The 19,515-nt window shown below is 39.8% G+C and overlaps 2 protein-coding genes and 1 long non-coding RNA gene across 5 annotated transcripts in view; 2 read left to right on the top strand and 1 right to left on the bottom strand.

Moving 5' to 3' along the window:
- The first annotated feature begins 303 nt into the window (after nt 1-303).
- LOC120317688 lies at nt 304-2,433 on the top strand. The gene is made up of 2 exons (XR_005559299.1): nt 304-1,032; nt 1,119-2,433. It is a non-coding gene; the product is annotated as an uncharacterized LOC120317688 (long non-coding RNA).
- A 2,036-nt stretch (nt 2,434-4,469) lies between these two features.
- On the bottom strand, nt 4,470-11,046 carry PLGRKT (plasminogen receptor with a C-terminal lysine). Of its 3 annotated transcripts, none has more exons than XM_039364478.1 (5): nt 10,780-11,046; nt 9,919-10,005; nt 6,848-6,978; nt 4,995-5,104; nt 4,470-4,895 (listed from the first exon to the last, which is right to left on the bottom strand). In XM_039364478.1, the coding sequence occupies exons 2-5, from the start codon at nt 9,997-9,999 to the stop codon at nt 4,774-4,776; spliced, it is 444 nt and encodes a 147-aa protein (XP_039220412.1). In that variant the 5' UTR covers nt 10,000-10,005; nt 10,780-11,046; the 3' UTR covers nt 4,470-4,773. The 3 variants fall into 3 exon arrangements, with proteins under 3 accessions (XP_039220412.1, XP_039220413.1, XP_039220411.1); XM_039364479.1 differs by lacking the exon at nt 10,780-11,046 and adding an exon at nt 10,333-10,520; XM_039364477.1 differs by lacking the exon at nt 10,780-11,046 and adding an exon at nt 10,222-10,516.
- A 6,311-nt stretch (nt 11,047-17,357) lies between these two features.
- Nucleotides 17,358-19,515, top strand: part of LOC120317689 (programmed cell death 1 ligand 1-like) — a 28,269-nt gene continuing 26,111 nt past the window's right edge. The window contains exon 1 of the mRNA XM_039364480.1: nt 17,358-18,425. Coding sequence (XP_039220414.1) covers nt 18,416-18,425 — 10 coding nt within the window. The 5' untranslated portion in view covers nt 17,358-18,415. The remainder of the gene's footprint in view (nt 18,426-19,515) is intronic.

The following is a 19,515-nucleotide window of genomic DNA, read 5'->3' as shown; positions in this document are numbered from 1 at the left end:
TTGGACATCAGGAGCATTAAAATCCATTCTTGCAACCTGACAAAAGTAGTTTTTATTAATGGAACGGTGGGCTGCAGGAACAGAGCTAGAATCCTTAAGACCTTTGCTCTGTTTCAGCAGCCCAATTATGTATTCCCCTGTGTACACTTCCCAGGGTTTCCCAACACACCTTGCATTCCTTTCCTGGAACTCTGTTGATGTCCCTGGAGATTATTTAACAACTACAACAGGGGATGCAAGGATTGCAGTTGTTTAGTGAATAAGTCACTTAATAATCACTTTGCTCAATGATAGATTCCAGTTTCAACTGTGGTTGTAAATCGAGGACTACTAGTAAGCTTATGATTTGCAGAAGTTTAAGCACCCCTATTACCAATTAATCCCTATCCTATTTAATGTAAAAACTATGTGCACGATCCACACGTCAAGTATTTATTAAAGGAAAAGTTGAACACTGCATGTCTATGTTTGAAAAACAATTTTAGTGTTACAAATGCTTTGTGGCTAGAGTACTAACAATACCAGATTTAGCAAATAAATAGAACATAATTTATCTGATTCCAGTGCCTGAACTAAAGAGTCCAGAATCCAGGCAAAGCACACAGACCATCAAAAGTTTGGTCAAACATTCTGCTAATCTGTTGAGTTGATAGAAGCATGCGAAGAGAGGACTCTTTTATTCAGTGTTCTTCAACCGTGGCAACTTTTAAATGCGGACTTCAGATAAAACGCTGGCTGGATTGAAAGCCACACTTCTTAAAGGCTGAAAACCGCTGCCTTAATCTGACACTGTTCTAGGATTGTATAACATCGGAATCCTTAGGCTCCTCCCTCGCCCCCCCCCCCCGGTCCTTCGCAGAAAAGCCAGACGACTGCAAGAGAGGCAGAGCACTAACGGGACGGCCAATTATTTCATGCCGGGAGGTTCTTCAAAATCAAGGAGGCGGGAGGAGATCGATTAAACTCCAGCAACGGGATGCGCCCCGCTTTCCCTCCCGGACCACCCGCCTATTTTAAGCGAGCGCCGCTGAGGTAAGACTGCGAAAACCCTTAATTACTTCGGGAGGAAGATTGACAGGCGGCTGCATCTGACTCCTCCCCCTTTTTGTTCTCGCCAGCTGGCCGGCCTGCCTGCCGGTCCTTTACCTGCGCATGCGCTGCCGGATGGCAACTCCGGAGTTAACTTCTGGAGCTGCTCGCTGATTCTCTTCTAGTCGGAACCACCCCCGCCAGGGTACATGGCCGCGCAGGGGAAGCCGCGGCCGCAGAGCGTCCTCGGCTTGTGAGTGTCTCGTTTTGTGAGCCGGGGCTGTCCCTTTGTGTCCTCCTGGGTATCCCGATAACTTACCGCGGTGGCCAGCTGGAGAAGCAGCAGCCGCAGCCATGACGGAGCCCCTTCCCGCTCTTTTCACGGCTTGCTTGGTGCAATGGCGGGGTCCCGGATAGGTAGGCAGGGAAAGCGCTCGCCTTCAATCCCGGTCAGCGTCTAGAGAGGCACGCCGAGCTTCAGCCTTCGCCTGACTCGGTTTATATCGTGGTGTGAATGAGTGACAGAGACCAGTTTCTCACTGTAAATCTCAAAATGGTTTACAATTGGACAGATAGCATTATTCATTCATTAAAAGTATGAAGAGAAGGAAAAGAAAAAACGGCTGAACATGGAACAATTGTACAGGAAAGATGTGAAGGGCTCTGAAAGAAAAAAAAATGAAATTAACAAAAAATTGAATCCTATCCTATCCGCAGAACAGCCATCACTTTGTATAACCAGTAGAGCATATTCAACTTAAACTACCACCTTGTTTCTCTGAGAATATTTGTATGTCAAATATTTAAACACTTCAAAATGTTCCACCTCTTATTTCATTGTAAAACTACAGAGAAACACTGTATTCAAGATCCTTATTATAAGACCACACAGCAACACTATACTCAAGATTGTTATTTTATTCCTGTATTGCAAGTATAAAAAAAAGCTGATCCAAGGCCACTGAGTTATGGACAAAAGACATCCCATTCAATAGCACAATTGCTCTATATAGTATATAATTAGCACCTATGATGGTTTACATATTTGGGATAATTCTGACATCTTATTTCTACAGATGCAAGAACAGATTTTATCTTATTTCTACAGATGCAAGAACAGATTTTTACTTTTGCAAGAAATGAATAGAAAGAGACCTGACCTCTGCAACTGTTGTGCAAAAGATTAATTTGGTATGTAGCTAACTTTCATTAATTAACAGGTTAGGCAAGAAAGCCAGCTGGATGACTGGGTCAATCTTCATTCTCAGCCTAACCCACCTCACAGAATTGTTGTGGGGAAATAGGAGGAAGGAGTATTATGTATATTTGCCTTATCAAATTAATAAAGGCAGGGATAGTAAATATATAAATGTAATTGATTACTATTAAAGTAAACCAATTGGGGGTGCTGATATGTTTTTACTTTTCATTTGCTCAGTGTAATTATAGCAGACAACTAAGTGGATAGACCAGCATAGATAAAAGCAATAATTTGTGATTGCATTATAAAGATAATTCAGCTGTTTGACATGTTGGAGGTATAGTTTGCAATTTAATTATCATGTGCACCAAATGAATAATGTGCATTTAGGATAACTTACAGGTAGTCCTCAAATTAAGAGAGTTCATTTAGTGACCGAAGTTACAATGGCACTGAAAACAATAATTTATGACCATTTTTCACACTTAAGAGCATTGCAGCATCACCTTGGTCACTTAATCAAAATTCAGATGTTTGGCAACTCATATTTATGACAGTTGCAGAGTCCCAGGGTCATGTGATCATCTTTTGCTACCTTCTGACAAGAAAAGTCAATGGAAAAGCCAGATTCACTTAAGAACTGTGCTACTAACTGCGCTGATTCACTTAACAACTTTGGCAAGAAAGGTTATAAAATGGGGCAAAACTCATAATGTCTCACTTAGTGAGAAAAATTTGGCCTCAATTGTGGTCATAAGACTACCTAGACCAGGGGTAGGCAACCTTGGCTCTTTTGTGACTCGTGGACTTAGCTGGCTCTGGCATTCTGGGAGTTGAAGTCCACGAGTCATAAAAGAGCCAAGGTTGCCTACCCCTGACCTATACTGTATGCACTCAGAATTCATAGAAACTTTGAGTGACTTATTTCATCTGGATAGCTAATATGTATTAATGGTTTACCACAATTCAGTGAATGCTGTATGATGGATAAGTTATGGAAAATAAATAATTCAAATAACTGTATGGCTTATAAGAATTCCAGTATAAGAGGAAATTTCTGTTAAAATATTGTACCAAAAAGAAAAATAAGTTATTACTAACCATGAGGAATTTTAATTATTCAGGTCCTATCCAAATATTAGGTAGATATAAATGAAAATCATTGCACCAGTATAAAAAAAAGTTACTGTTGAGCCCTAAAGCAGTGTTTCTCAACCTTGACAATTTTAAGGCATGTGGACTTCAACTCCCAGAATTCCACAGCCAGCAATGCTGGCTGTGGAATTCTGGGAGTTGAAGTCCACATGCCTTAAAATTGTCAAGGTTGAGAAACATTGCCCTAAAGCTTCAGACAGAGAGGCAAGATACATATTACGTCTTCAGGATCAAATGACCCAACACACTTTGACAAAAATGGTGAAAAAAATGGTAATCTGTCCCTTAATAGCCAGGGCTGTTGCTGCTATTGCTGCTAACTGTGCAAATGGTGCACCTGTGCTCCAAGCACCCACATCTACCCGTGAATCCTGGTGGCCTACCACAAACAATAAAAACTGGAAAACTAGTTGGTACCTGTGGAAACCAAAACATCCCAGATAATTTCCCAGTCTACTTCTGCAGGAACAAGTCGTAACCACTTGCTTAACAACCATTCTAGGGTTACAATGGAGTTTTAAAAAGTGCCTTTACAACCCATCCTCAAAGCTGCAAGCGTTGCACACATATGTTGTGGTTGTGATTGCAAGTTCAAAATTCCTAACAGTTCAATTAATTATTCTTGAAGTCCTTTTAGAATTTAGAACAATGTGCTGATGTAAAAAGAACCTTCAGATGAAAAGGTGTTTTTTGTTTCCAGATGCAAATAACTTATGTGTTCCAACTCAACCCACATGGTCAATAAAATGACTCTCAAACCACTCTGTTCTCTTTCTGAACTTACTGTTTGTCCTGAGCCCTGGGAAGTGCAAGGTAAACTTAAACAACAGTTTAGAAAGCAGCTGCACCTTTCTATGAAAATACTGCTAGGTAACTTGAGTACTCTGTGCACAAGGATCATACAGGTTGTTGGTAGGATTTATTTTTAGTAACAGTGTCTTTATTCCGTTCCCTTCTCTGTCATTACCGTGTATTTCATGATCTATTATAGATACCCACAAAGGGTATCAAGGTCAGCCTACGGAAAAGAATGAGATAATAAAATGAATAAAAAATAAAAGTAGTTTAAAAATAATGAATAGAATTTGTATTATATTAAATGGTTTTATTTAATAAAACAGGTGATATACAGGCAATACTTTTTTAAAAAATGTCAACTTATTTAGTCAGGTTATACAATTTGCTTCAATGATCATCAACAGAAACTGTTCCTGCTCCTAATTAAAATAGTTAAAAATAAGACTCTCTTTGTTTGGGACGGAGAGAGGATCTGGTTTTAGCACCCTCATATTCCTTTTCTGATGGACAAGATGATGAACTTTTCAAGTTTCGGAAAAGGTTCCACATACCATGCTTGTATCAGCAATGTGATTATAAACATACCTATTTTATTTCTCAATAAAAAATCTGCTTTGTGCTCTTCTGGCTTTTTCAAGATCATCGAAAGTGATAGCTCCTTTTGGCATTTCTAGCATCGCATAGTCTGTGTCAATTATGTTCTCTGCTTCAGCTGAAGAAAAAGATGGATTCATGTATATATTGCATCAGTTTTGTAAGACCAGAGATAATCAATGATACTACATTTGTGCAAAGAAATTACTGTACTTACATTTCATTCTTTGTAGTAAAGTTCCATACCCTTTATCATACTGATGGGCAAGTATAAAGCTCAAAGGTATAATTGGAATAAAGAGTTGAGGTTTCTTATTTGTTATTGCTCTGTATTGAAAAAAATTATACACTAAATAAACGGGAAATAAAAAATAGTCAATATCCAGATAAAATGCTTTAAATGCAAAATATTAAGATTACTTAATGCTGAAATTAAACAGGTTTTGTGGCAATAAAGCTCTGTAGCTCTTAGTTTATATTTTCATTTGGTATAATTATGCAAATAATATGGTTAACCAAATCTCATAAATATTCAGTTCTTTTAATGTGTTATTAATGTGGTTTTGCTAACAATTATGCTAACAGTTATATTTTGTTGTGCGAACTGTAAATCCTATGTTTAATTGGTTGTTGTAAGGGCTTTTTCAGTTTACCAGATTATAGCAGAACAATGTGCCATTGTTACTCATTTACTGTAAATTTGTTTCTGGCCATATTGATTGAAGATAATTATGCAAAATATTTGTTCTAATATTGTTTTCCACACCAAAATGCAAGATACTTCTTGGTAAGAAAATTCTCTCCTCCCATTCCATTTGTTTACTCTAAGCAAGCAAGCAAGCTAATTAGCTCATATTACTTGATATACCAAAGCAGGGGTCTTCAAACTTGGCCCTTTTATGACTTGTGGACTTCAACTCCCAGAATTCCTCAGCCAGCATCTGGGAGTTGAAGTCCACAAGTCATAAAAGGGTCAAGTTTGAAGACCCCTGTACCAGAGTGATATAGAGGTTAAGATGTTAGCCTAAGAATGCAGATAGTCAACTTCGAGTCCATCCTCAGCTATAGCAGCTCACTAGGTGAATTTGGACCAGTCACTCAGACCAAACTATCTCAAAGGGCAAAAGATGGAGGCCAAAGTTCTATGTACACTGTTTTCAACTCTGAAGGAAAGGTGGGATATAAACCTAATAAATAAAAATAAAAAGCAAATGAAATGTTTAAACCATTCAGGAAGCAATGTTTTAATGTACTATAGAGCAAACATGGTGTAGTGGTTAAGGTAGCAGCTAAAAACTGAGAGACTGTGAGTTCTAGTTCTGACTTAGGCACAGAGCTAGCGCGATGATTTTGGGCAGTGGCTCTCTCTCAGTCCTGGGAAGAGCAAACCAAAATCCTGCAGGGGCTAGTTGTCAGAAGTCAACCAAAAAATGCAAATCAGGATCCTTTGTTTATCCCTCTCTTCATAGACCAAGGGTTCTCAACCTTGGCAACTTTAAGACTTGTGGACTTCAATTCAAAGCTTTGCTGGCTGAGGAATTCTGGGACTTGAAGTCCACAAGTCTTAAAGTTGCCAAGGTTGAGAACCCCTGTCATAGATCAATATTGCTAAACTAGGAATACAACTAGCTTGGCTCCAATTGAAATCACAACTGGAGATATAGGCCAGAAATTTCAATTAGGTGTAATAGTAAACCAACTCAGGTTGCTTAGTTTCTTTTGCTATCAGGAGTGCGAGGCTGCATGCATACTCTGCCATAATACAGCATGAACCAATATTGTGAAGGACTCTTCCTTACGTGATGAAATGTTTGTTATTTGAAAAGGAACAGAAAAGAGAGATAATTAGTAAGGTGATTATCTTTAACACAGAATGCATAGCTGGTCTGCACCTGGACCAAAACACATTTTTCATTTCATGTACACCTTTAGACTGGAATATACAATCAGTTTTACTTCTTAGTTAATGTTTTATTTTAAATGCATCCTTTAGCAAATAAAAGAATGAGAGTAAAAACAATAAAATCTGTCTCTCATTTACTACTTATGGGGAAAAAAAGGATTGCATACCCAATTGTTAGGCCCACAGTCATAAGGGCATAAAATGATCCAAAATACTTGAGAAACTCCCGTGTGCCGGCAATTTGCATGGCCATCTGTCTCTCACGCATTTGATTTTGCATCAGAAGCTGCCTTTCTAGCTGAATGTAAAAAAGAAAAAAAAGATTTTACTGATATATTTCAGTGACACAGGATAACAATGTCTTTAGCCTTTATATATTCGGTACCTATTTTCATAATTTCAGGATAAAGAATTATTATCTTAAAATACTTGTTGAAATTTAAAAGATCATACCCTTTTTCAAATTACTGCATAAATATTTGTCTTTTATGTATTTTGGATGACTTAGAAAAATGAGGTTTTCCCATTAACTTCTGACAAAAGAGACAGGAAAATTGTTCAAGCTCTTAATATTATGACAATCTGTTTATCACAGGGGTAGGGGAGTTGAAGTCCACGAGTCACAAAAGAGCCAAGGTTGCCTACCCCTGGTTTATCAGAATGCAATATTTTTATTTAAAAATATTTACAGAACTATCAGCAAATTTGATGATATTTGTTCCAGTGAAAAATATGTTTAGTATACAGTAGCTCTTAAAACCACCCTTGATTTATTAGTCATTGATTCACCATGTGTAATTGGTTATCTCTTAATTTATGAATCAGTAAAAATTCCCATTCAAAATTACCAGGGTCACCATCTAATGTCAAAAAAGATTAACAGCTAGGTGTCAAGTCAATGTAATTACTGCTACAAAGTTCAAATACCCCAATGCAGGAAATGATTAAGTACATAGTCATAGTCTTTGATTTATGACCTGTTACTTAACAACTGTTCAAAGGTTACAATGGATCCTGAAAAAGTAATTTGCAACCCAGATTCAAAGTTCTGATAGCTGCATTTTGGGTACCGTCATCTCACAGTCACATGATCAAAATTTAGAGTGTTTTTCCTAAAAACTGGCATTTATTCCTGATTTCCAGCAAAAAAAAATGGCCCATAGCAAAGAATGGCTTCTCTTAATGACCACTGTAATTGCTTAACAACCCCTGCAAAGAAGGTCATAAAACTGGGTGTGGTCATGTGATAACCTACTTAACAACCATCATGATTTACAACCATAATTATGCATTCATTCAATTACAGTTAAGTCAAGGATTATATGTATCTCTATTATATTATCAATCTGTTTTATTTCCTGCATCGTAGTCCAAATGAGACTTTAGTATATCACCATACAGGATTTCAAAAGAGTTTCAAATCAATGCTTTAGCATGCCATGATAGGTTACCATGCTGTATCCTGCAGTTACAGTTTATTAGATATATATGAATACTCTGGAACTCTCCTAAAGCACCAAATTCTAGATACATGATAAAGTGCTACAGGGCATGGCCTTGAAAAGTCTCACTCCCTGTCTGGTTTTTTTTTCTTCTTCTCTTCCTCACCCCACTGTGGAGTTAAGGAGCTATATACTTATCTATGAAACCTGGCAGAAAAATAATACTGGAATAAATTTGTTGATCCTGTCGTCAGTGCCCATTCTGTCTCTGTTGGATCTGTCTTATTGTCAAGTGGTGAAGTCCTGATTAAGTGATGATCTCACTTGTTATAAGCAAGGTGACTGGCTTCTCTGACTTTTTGCAATCCCCTTTTATCATATTAGCCAGCACAGAAAAAAAATCAAGTCACTAAGCAGGTATGGTCTTGTTTCAGAACTCACTTGTCTGCCCTTCCCCCCAACAGTGTAAAACAGTGTAAAATAACAATAATAATAGATACCAGGAGAGTCTATTATTAGGCACCTGAAGGCACCAAGATAGTAATAGATCTAGTGAAGATGTAGACAAATTTTGCCATGCTGTGCAACCATTTAATTCCTCTAAAGCCAAACAAGAGCTGCTGAACAACTATCTCTCTTACCTGGGGGTGGGGCTGACTGAAAGTGGCAAAAAGAGAGAAATTGGCAAAGAAGCCACACAAAGACCAGTTCAATATCCCTCATTGTTTTTCAGGACACTATAATGAGGGAAAGCTGTGCATTTATGTAAGGATATAAGCGGAGAAGTCCATTGAAATAAATCATCAATGCAATTTTCTCTGCGTTTTGGGAAGCCTGAATAAAACAATGAGGAGATAGGTAAAGAGTGTGAAAGGAATGCAAGAAACAAAAAGCTAGTGGGAAATGGAAACAATGTGAGGAAAAAATGGGCTCAGTGGAAGCTGGCTAATGGCCAGAGAAAAGGGGCACATCCATGTTTACAAACACTTCTGAATACAAGTAGTCCTTGACTTACAACAGTTCATTTAGTGATCGTTCAAAGCTACAATGGCACTGTAAAGAAATGACTTATGACTTTTTCACCCTTATGACCATTGCAGCATCCCCATGGTGGCAATCTAAATTCAGACGCTTGGCAACTGACCCATATTTATGACGGTTACAGTGCCCCAGGGGTCATTTAATCCCCTTTTGTGACCTTTTGACAAGCAAAGTCAATGGGGAATCCAGATTCATTTAACAAACGTGTTACACAGACAACTAAGGTTGAGGATCTTTTGTTGACAGAAAAAATATTGATTTCAATGTAACTGCCCAGGTAAGTAGACACTGTATTCTAACATTTGTTACCTATGGGTAACAATTTTACATAAGGACATGTGCAGCTTGCTACCCACAATATAAATCATACATTTGTCTTCTAAATAGAACAATGTAATATGAATCTGCATTACATAAAAAAATAACTGGAACTCAATGAGACGTACTTATGAATAGATGATATGGGATTCAGCCTTCCTCTGTGAGAGAGATGGGCAGGTATTAAATATGATAAAATAAATAAAAATGTGTTCTAGTAGCTGTCAATTTGGTATACTTTTATTACCAAGTGAATATAGCAACTATCTACCCCTTGGATAAAACGAACTGACATGGCCACCTTATTTTATTTTATTTTTTATTTTTTTATTTATGGCCTTACTCTAAAAAGAAATCTATTTTTTTTAAATGGGAAGATCATACTGTATTTCTAAAATCCTTACATTGTTACAAAGTTCTGTAATGCAAAAACCTACCTGAAGTCGTGAATTCATTAGCATGAATTCCTGCTGATTCTTTAGGTTTTCATTGACAGATTTTGAAAAGATGAATCCCATTTTGATCTATAAGGAGGGAATTCATTGTAACCATCATTAACAATCTCCCAAACACTTTACACATAATAACGCTATCATATATCTTGAAGAAACCAGAAAATGTGGTTGGACAGTTTTGCTGTGCCTTTAACAATGGTTGCCAACAATAGGCTGAATTTGTATGAGGGCTGTCAGATCTGAGCTGCAAAAATCCCAGGCCATACGAAGGAATCAAAAACCTACCGAAAACTATAAACTCGGTTCTTCTATCTTAGTGGCGGTGGAGGCATCTGCAGCCCAGCTATGGTTACTCCTACTTCCTGCATACTAAATCATAAATCGCTGTTTACAAACCACAATTGCCGAGAGAGGGGATAGGAGTCCTCGTCCAGAGAATCAGCCTCGCAGCTGCAGTTCGTAAGTCAGACACCCAAACTCACGCGGGCGACGTACGTGTTGAGTATCCCAGCCTTCTTGAAGGCCGGGGAATGATGGGAGTTGTAGTCCCAGAGTCTACCGATGCCCAGTCAGTGCAAACCACCGCGCATACATCACTGCTCTGCCAAGCCCCAATCGTGCACAAACGACGAAGAGAGAGCATGCTTTCCAACCCCTCTCCGTTCTTGGCCTTTCCTTAGCCCGGGGTGTCCAACCTTGGCAATTTTAAGATCTGTGGACTTCAGTTCCTAGAAATCCCCAGCCAGCCATGCTGACTGGGAAATTCTGGGAGCTGAAGTCCATAGGTCTTAAAGTTGCCAAGATTGGCACCCTGCCTTTAGTGCAAACTTTTCCATATTTTACCTTTCCAGGTGATCTTCGCTCACTCAGAATCTCGGCTAGTTGGCCTAGAATGCAAAGCACTTCCGGGCGCAATTCGCCCAGCGCGGCTGACGAACAGATTGACCGGAATTTGTTATGGGCGTTAAGAACAACGAAGGCATTAGAAGCAGTTGTGGAAATCGCTAGCGAGGCAGGGAAAGTTCCAGCGCAGAGAGGATCCCGTGCTGTGGTATGCACGTTTCAGTAACAACAACTAACGAGTGCAAATAACAACCACGGGGGGGGGGGAACCACTCGTATCGGGTTGACAGCTGCCATATGCATCCCCAGGGATTGTCAATTGGGCTAACTTGCAGGGGTTCTCAACCTTGGCAACTTTAAGACTTGTGGACTTCAACTCCCAGAATTCCTCAGCCAGCTTTGCTGGCTGAGGAATTCTGGGAGTTGAAGTCCACAAGTCTTAAAGTTGCCAAGGTTGAGAACCCGTGGAAAGATTCTCAGATCAGGCTGCAGTACTAGAGACCTCCTCTTTTGCCTTGAGTTGGATTATTCTTCGTGTATGATTCATGCCCGCATCTGTTTGCTCCATAGCCGGCTGGATGGTGATCAGATAATAAAACTGCATTTTTCTATACACCCTTCCTAAAAAAAGCAAAGCTCGGTGGTATACCCAACTCTTTGCAACGCCAGTCCTTTCTTGGACGCGTTTGGTGGGGGGGGGGGTACTGTTGAGTGTAGTGACGATCGGGGCAACAAGAAACAACAACCCCCCCCAAAAAAAGCCTGGAAAACATGCTAAAATAGACTAAACGCTGATAGGAGCTTCATAGCTCAGAAATGCAAAATTAAGTAAAAGTTGCAAGCTTAGACGAGCAGTAAGACTGCGCTCAAGTTTGACCTCACAGGGCTGTTGCTGTGTGGAAAACCGGAGGAGGAAGGCGTATGTTCGTTACTTTAAGTAATTTATAAAGATAATAAAGGCGGGGTGTAAATAAACTAAGTTTAAAACCGCTAAAAAGGTCAGGGAGAGAATCCTCCCTTTAGCAGAAGGGTTAAAAAAAAAAAAAAGACGCGGCGACGTCCTTGCGGTCGAAGCCCCGCCTTCTTTTATGGGCTGGAAGAGAAACCTGCGTCTATGGCCAAAGCCGATCAGTGACTTGTGGGAAAGTGTGGAGGGCATCTCCGGCCACGGCCAGGCTTTTGGCAAGAGGTAAAACATACGAAGAAGGTTGCAGGAATGTAACCAGATAACAATATGTGAAAGACTTTTCTGTCTTCTCAATTGACCCCAGACATTTTTTTTTAACTGAAATGGCAAGGGGTGATCAAAGTCTAACAGCTGTGCTGACTCGGGAATTCTGGGAGTTGAAGTCCACGAGATATAAAAGAGCCAAGGCTGCCTACCCCTGGTCTAACAGAATAACAGAGTTGGAAAGGATCTTGGAAGTCTTCTAGTGAACCAGTGTTTCTCAACCTTGACAATTTTAAGGCATGTGGATTTCAACTCCCAGAATTCCACAGCCAGCATTGCTGGCTGTGGAATGCTGGCTGTGGAATTCTGGGAGTTGAAGTCCACATGCCTTAAAATTGTCAAGGTTGAGAAACACTGTATCTAGTCCAGCCCCTTGCTCAAGCAGGAGACCCTGTATCATTCCAGACAAGTGACTGTCCAGTCTCTTCTTGAAAGCCTTAACTGATGGAGCACTTCTGATGGCAAGCCATTCCACTGGTTAATTGATCTCACTATTAGGAAGTTTCTCCTTAGTTCCAGGTTGCTTCTCTCCTTGATTCACTTCCATCCATTGTTTCTTGTCCTGCCTTTTGGTGCTATGGAAAATAAGTTCATCCCCTCCTCTCTGTTGCAGCCTCTCAAATACTGGAACACTGCTATCATGTCACCCCTAGTCCTTTTTTTTTACTAGACTAGACATACCCAATTCCTGCAACCTTCTTCATATGTTTTAGCCTCTAGCCTCCTAAACATCTTTTCTGCACTCTTTCCAGAGTTTCAACATCTTTTTTATAATATGGTGACCAAAACTGGATGCAGTATTCTAAGTGTGGTCTTACTAAAGCTTTATAAAACAATATTAATACTTAATATGATCTTGATTTTATCATTCTGTTAACACAATATAGGTTTGGATTGGCTTTTTTGGCTGCTGCCACATGCTGCTGGCTCAAATTTAAATGATTGTCCACTAGGATTCTACGATCCCCTCTCACAGATACTGCTATTGAGCCAGGTTTTACCTAATCTATACCTGTACATTTGTTTTTTCTTGTCTAAGTTTAAAACCTTATTTTTTTCTGCATTGTATTTTATTTTGTTAGATGGGGCCCAGTGTTCATGTCTGTTAAGATCCATCTGAATGTTGAGTGGGGTGTTGCTTCTGAGACGTTGCTATTACTGCCAGCTTAGTGTCATCTGCAAATTTGATGAGTTTCCCTTCTATTCCCTCATCTAAATCTTTTATGGAGAAGTTGAAGAGTATGTGGCCTAAAACAGAACCTTGTGGGGATACCCCAAGGCTTACTTCCCTCCATGTAGATGTAGCTCTATTAAGGACTACACATTAAATGCAGTTTGTCGACAGTACAAATCCATCTAGTCATGATACTGTCTATCCCATATTTTTTTTAGCTAGCCAAGAAGTAGGTTGTGATCTACTTTGTTAAATGCATTGCTGAAATCCAAGTAATCTACGTATGCTACATTTTGCTGGTCCACTAATTTAGCCACTTTGCCAAAGAATGAAATAAGATTTATTTAGCATGATCCATTTTTGACAAACCTGTGTAAGCTTCTGGTTATAGTTTTGCTTGCTTCTAGGTGTTAGCAGGTCTGTCTGCTTAAACTTTGGGCTGAGAATTATGATGGAACCAGTGAGGTTAGACTGTATATAAATATACATTAAAACATACATACATGTATATGTATGTAGGAATAAAATAATAGCAATAGCACTTAGACTTATATACCACTTCACAGTGCTTTACAGTCCTCTCTAAGCCAGTGGTTCTCAACCTGTGGGTCGGGACCCCATTGGGGTCGAACGACCATTTCACGGGGGTCGCCAAACAACGCAGTCCACCATTTTTCCCCCTTTTCCTTAGCTGTGCTACTCCCTTTTATTCTATTGGCTTTTGAAAGCCAATAGAATAGACTCTCTTGAATAGAGTCTAATTCTATTGGCTTTCAAAAGCCAATAGGAATTGTCCAAGCTGTCTCTGCCCTGCTGAGCCCGCCAAAAGTCCATTCTGCAAACAGTGCTGCACCAGTTGAGTAGTCCTCGACTTACGACCGGTTGGGGATCGTGGCATTAAAAAGGTTGAGAACCACTGCTCTAAGCGGTTTACAGGGAGAGGAAAAAGCAGCTCCACCCACTGTTTATCCTGACTGTATTGATCAGCAGCCCCTCACAGATTATTATTTGAGGACTAGAAGACCTCCAAGCATCTTTTTAACCTTATGATTCTGTGTTCTGTGTAAATAGGATCTATGCACAACTTTGATTGGCATTTGTGAGATGCTTTATATCAATTGCGCACTAGGTGGTGGTATTTGCACCTATTATGAGAGCTGAAGTTAATCCAGCAACTACTATATCCTCCTCTGTCTTTTTGAAGTTTGTCTTTTTTATTCATCTGTCCTTTGCCTTATATTACACTGGTATTGGCAACTATTTCTAAAGTTCAATTTCTTACTCTGTTTCCAACCAACTTCAAACTGTTTATAGCTTCATTGGTGTAGTTAGGGTTCTGTTTTTTAACTATAAAAACACACACTTCATTATGCTTAAGAGTGTCTGTCTCCATCCAAATAACTGGGTGTTCTGCTTCACCTTTTCTGTTTCCCGCTCACCCTTTCTTTCCTGGTTTATACCACTGTTAAACTGTAGTGTTTTATTATCCTCCTCTGCCTCCATCTCCCCAGAGCCCCTTGCGCCCTCCAGGACCTCTCTTCAGTGGCTTCCTTGCCCTTCATTCAGTTTTCTTTGGAATTTGCACAGCTCATCTGCCCCTCCCCCCCATCTGTGCACAATCCTTTCCTTCCTTTCATCATGAGGTAAAACTTTGTTGAGATCTCTGAGTCCCCCCCCCCTCCCAAGCTGGTGTTGTTCATTCTGGGGAAGAAGAGCTGGGCACTTCTGCTATTGATAGAGCCCTCCCTACTGATGTGCAGTTCCCTCCAAGTTTGCCTCTCCTCTAGCTTCATGGCATTGGTGACCTCCAGGGGTATGTGGAGCACATGCCTAAAGAAAATGCAGGTCACAAGGGTGCCACTTTTTTATGTGCTCTGTCTGTCTCTCTGTCTCTGTGTGTGTGTCTCTCTCTCTCTTATACACGCACACACTAAATTGATGCATTTTTACTTTTTTGACCACGGCCTCTGGACATTCTGGTGGCTTGCGTCTCACATCTTGTGTACATGCTTGCATGCACACTCTTCTCTCCTCGTCCCTTTTTACATCCACATTTTGTTTCTTCTCTTCCTCAGCAGTTATACACAACCCCAGCCATTCTTAACACTTCTTTGTTCTCTGACAAACAAATTGCCTCCACTGTGTCTCTGTGTAATACATATCAGTTCCAACTCTTTCCTCACAGAAAGGTACACGCACAACTATCTTTACTTCCACTTTCTGGGAGGTAGCTACATGACCTGGCACCTCCTTGTGATGAATGTTGGGTAGGGTCCAAGGTGGTGCTCAGGTCCTGAGCTAAGATCCAGGCCACCCTCCTGCCAGACCAATAACCCCACAGAAGGTCTTCTGCTGGTGACAGCTCAAGAAGAAATATCTTGATCCCTCTGGAACTAAGACAACAGCAGTACTGATGGAAATGCAGGAGGCGTAGACTATCCATCTGGCATTGCCATTGGTCCAGCACCAGCCAATTCATGGAACTGAACACTGAGTTGGCAGCTGCCCTTCCATCAAAGTAGCTGACTTGGTCTCTGGAAGATGATGAGGCTTTACAACGGCATGCAGACCATTTCTTGGGCTCAGTCTGGAATGGTCACAGGTGGACCTTGGCTATCTTCTCACACAATCATAGTCCCATTCTAGAAGAAGGCAGACTTTGACTGAGCCCTCCATGTGCTAAGCATTTCCAAGACGGATTAGTGTTGTAGATGGGGTTACTTTTAAGGTAGTCCTGAAGTGTAGATGATCCAGATAGAAACCCTGTAGTTTTTGCTTGGTATGATGCCAATCTGCACTGACTATCAATTTGCTTCATGATTCAAGGTACTAACCTTGACCCTAAACCAGTGCTTCTCAACCTTGGCAACTTTAAGACGTGTGGACTTGACACACAGCAATTGGCTGGGGAATTCTGGGAGTTGAAATCCACACATCTAAAGTTGCCAAGGTTGACAAACTCTCTGCTCTAAACGTTCAGGCTATCAGAAAAGCTCCAGCTTCTTATGTTAACACCTTTACTTTTTATTTTTATTCCTGTATATGAACATTTCCTTCTTCTTTTCCCATCAGAGCAAGTGACATCATAAGACTATGGAACAGGGTCCTCAAAGAGAGATTCCTACAGGATAACTATGGCATTGTTTTGGTGTGTTTCTTTTTTCTTTTTTTATTGTTACAGGTTCTACTTTCGCTGATGCTTTCATTCAGTGTTGTTGTCTTGTTTTATTTTTTGTAAGTTGCCTTGAATAGGTTATGTTTTATAGGAAAAGAGGGAAATTAGTTAATTAGTGGAACACAGGGTCAGATGGGTTGGACTTTATTTTGTAACGTGATATGTAAAGTAATGTTTTGAGTTCTGAGTTAAGTACCATTTTGCAGTTATTTTAGGAGAAGTGTAATATTGCATTGTCATGATCTTGTTTTCTCCTTTTGGTTAGCATTGCAAGGAAGTTGTTTATATTGCAAGGCATAATTTTCCTCAAAAATGGGACTTTGTCTTCTTGAGAAATTATTTCAAGAACACAGTCCCTTACTAAGAATTGTAATTTCTTAGAAATAAATGAAAATCATAAGATCAGTTGAAAATGAGTCCAAAGCTGCAATCCTTTGCATCTACTTGTAAGACATTTTTCAGTTAAAGTACTTATCCCCAGCCCAGTTTTTTTTAACCTGTTTCACAGAATGAAGTATGGTAACCAGGTTCATGTTGCCAATTTTTACATGTCTTCTTCACATACGTTATATCTGTCACATGTTTCTGATCTCAAAATGCTGAAATTATCATGAGGATTCATCCACAAGTTCTTGCTTTAACACAGCCATTTATCGGTGCTGTTGCTAAAAGTAACATAAGCCAATAGAGCTTTGTGAACCCCAGGACTGGCACTACAAATCAGACCTACTGGACATCTGTCAAACATGACACTTCTACCAGGGTCACTGTTCAGAAGTCCAGAGCTTTCTGTTCTGCCTATTTTTCATTTTTGTTAAAAGAATAATATGGGGTTTTCACAAACTGGGTCGATGCAAGAACAAATCAAAAATAAAATCCAGACGTTCTGTGAAAAAGGAAATTCATTTTATTCCCACAAACAGATATTTGTTTCTGGGGAATAAAGGAAATGGTTTTACAGGGGGACTGGTCCTTGGTGTGAGCTCGGGGGTGTGGATTGTGTACATGCTGGTTTTAACATGGGTCCTTCCTGTGCAGATGTGCAGTTCAGGATGCTTCTGATGTGGGCGTGTGAAATCCAGAAAGACAGATCGCTCTCAGCTACGTAGATTCCATCTCTTATGTCTCCCTTTACTTAGGGCAGGGGTAGGCAACCCTGGCTCTTTTATGACTCGTGGACTTCAACTCCCAGAATTCCTGAGCCAGCATGGTTGCCTACCCCTGTCCTAGGGGAATTCTGATCTTTGACGGAGTCAGTGAGACGCTGGTCTAAACGTTATGATTGTATGTTTATTCTGAGGGTGGTCAGCAGTTCAGAGAGCTATTAAAAAGGGGGGGAGGAGCAGATCGGAGGCCTTTTAACTTCTATCAATTTTACCCAAAATTTCTGATTCGCCATGTAGTATAAACTCAGAATGGATGCTACCTTGGATACCTTTAGCCCATATTCTGTTGCTATTCTATTCTATGGGACATCTCTGTTTTAGAGTACACTAAATTGGAACTTTGCGTGACAGACAACATAGAGGTGGTTTAAAATCATTTTTCATATGACCAAAGGCTTTCCCCCCAATGTGTCATGCAAAACTGCCAGGGAGTTGATTCTTACAGAATTGAGTACTGTGAAGCATGTGATTTGAATGTGGTTAACAATTTCTGATTCAGCCAGTAAATTCCTGCGAGTGATTAGCAGCATTTCTTGCCGCAGAAATCTGGAATGTGGCTTGCTTTACTTTGTTTCTAATAATTCAGATGTATATAGGCTAGGAAATCAATGTGTTGTTTTTTTTTTAATTACTATGTGAATTGTTATTGTATCAGGCAGGAACTGCCAACCTTTTGATTTCCTGTTGAGATAAAGCTGTTGATAAGCCTGTTCCTGTTGAGTTAAACCAAAATGTTTTTGTTCTGCCCCTGAAATGACTGAATATGAATTGTGGGGTTTGTCCTCTTCTCTTACCATACAACCAAAGGCCTGAAGTGGGGAAAGCTAGGGGCACTCCTTCTAAAGGCCTGACTTACTATTGATTTCTGCTATAGTAGTGTGGAACCTGCGATGGATGAAGGTAAGATGATAAAGCTTCATAGGCCAATAGCACTCCTGTAGAAGAGGAACATCACATATGTGAAATTCCTATGGTAACAATGAAGTCTTTCATGAACATAAGGGGGATGATTGTTTGTACAGTAACCAGAGGAGCAGGTTGTATTGAGTAGAATGGAGTGCATACACAAAAGCACACACACACACAAAATATGTCTTTCTCTCATTTCTTCTCTCATCTCTCTCTCTCTCATCTGTCTATCTGCATTGCACTCAAGCAAACAAATTAGTGTGTATGTGTTGAAAAAAATGAACTCATATGTATTAGATTTCTTTATTTTTCACATTTTTGAACCACCCATCTCCCTTAAAGAATAACTCTGGGTGATATACAATACAACATCAAAATATAAAACAGTATATAAAATTAAAAGCTGGCTGAGGAATTCTGGGAGTTGAAGTCCACAAGTCTTAAAGTTGCCAAGGTTGAGAACCCCTGCAAAAAGGGTGCAGCTTGCCTTGTGACTTTGCAACAGATTTTGATGGAACCTAGGCTTGCTACAGAAGCTCTTGCACAAAGGTGTTATGAGAAATGCAGCTTATTCTTGATGATATACTTTGCAGCACATCATCTTCCCATAATTATATGTAATTCCTTTTTATTTAAACACATCTTTAACAAAATAAAACAAGGAACCATTGGAACCTGGACAACAGCTGGGGAGGGTATTGTTGGATATATTCATGTCCATAGGACCCCCATTGGGACTTCTGCTTCACTGTGTCCATTTATATTTTATAACATTTAGTATTACTTGTAACTCCCTAAATTATACTCTGTAATTCAGTTGCTAGATTGTTATTAATTCTCCACTTGCAGAGGGAGCTTAATGGATTTTGTGATATCCAGTTTCTATATATGAATCAAATATTCATTCATTCATTCATTTATTGAAGGAAAAGTCTTCATCATGGTTCAGTCCAAGCTGAGGATAAGCAACATGGCAACTGCTTTAGAAAGAAGGTTGCAGTTTATTGGAGAGGAGAGCCAGACAGGAAGATGGTTCTGGACGAAAAGAGAGCAAACACATGTAGGGAGTGGGTTTCTATAC

The sequence above is a fragment of the Crotalus tigris genome, unplaced genomic scaffold, assembly GCF_016545835.1.
Source record: "Crotalus tigris isolate CLP2741 ecotype Arizona unplaced genomic scaffold, ASM1654583v1 scf7180000019762.1414395, whole genome shotgun sequence".
Classification (NCBI taxonomy): domain Eukaryota; kingdom Metazoa; phylum Chordata; class Lepidosauria; order Squamata; family Viperidae; genus Crotalus; species Crotalus tigris.
The sequence above is the reverse complement of the archived record's forward strand: the minus strand, read 5'-3'. Positions and strand labels throughout refer to the sequence as shown.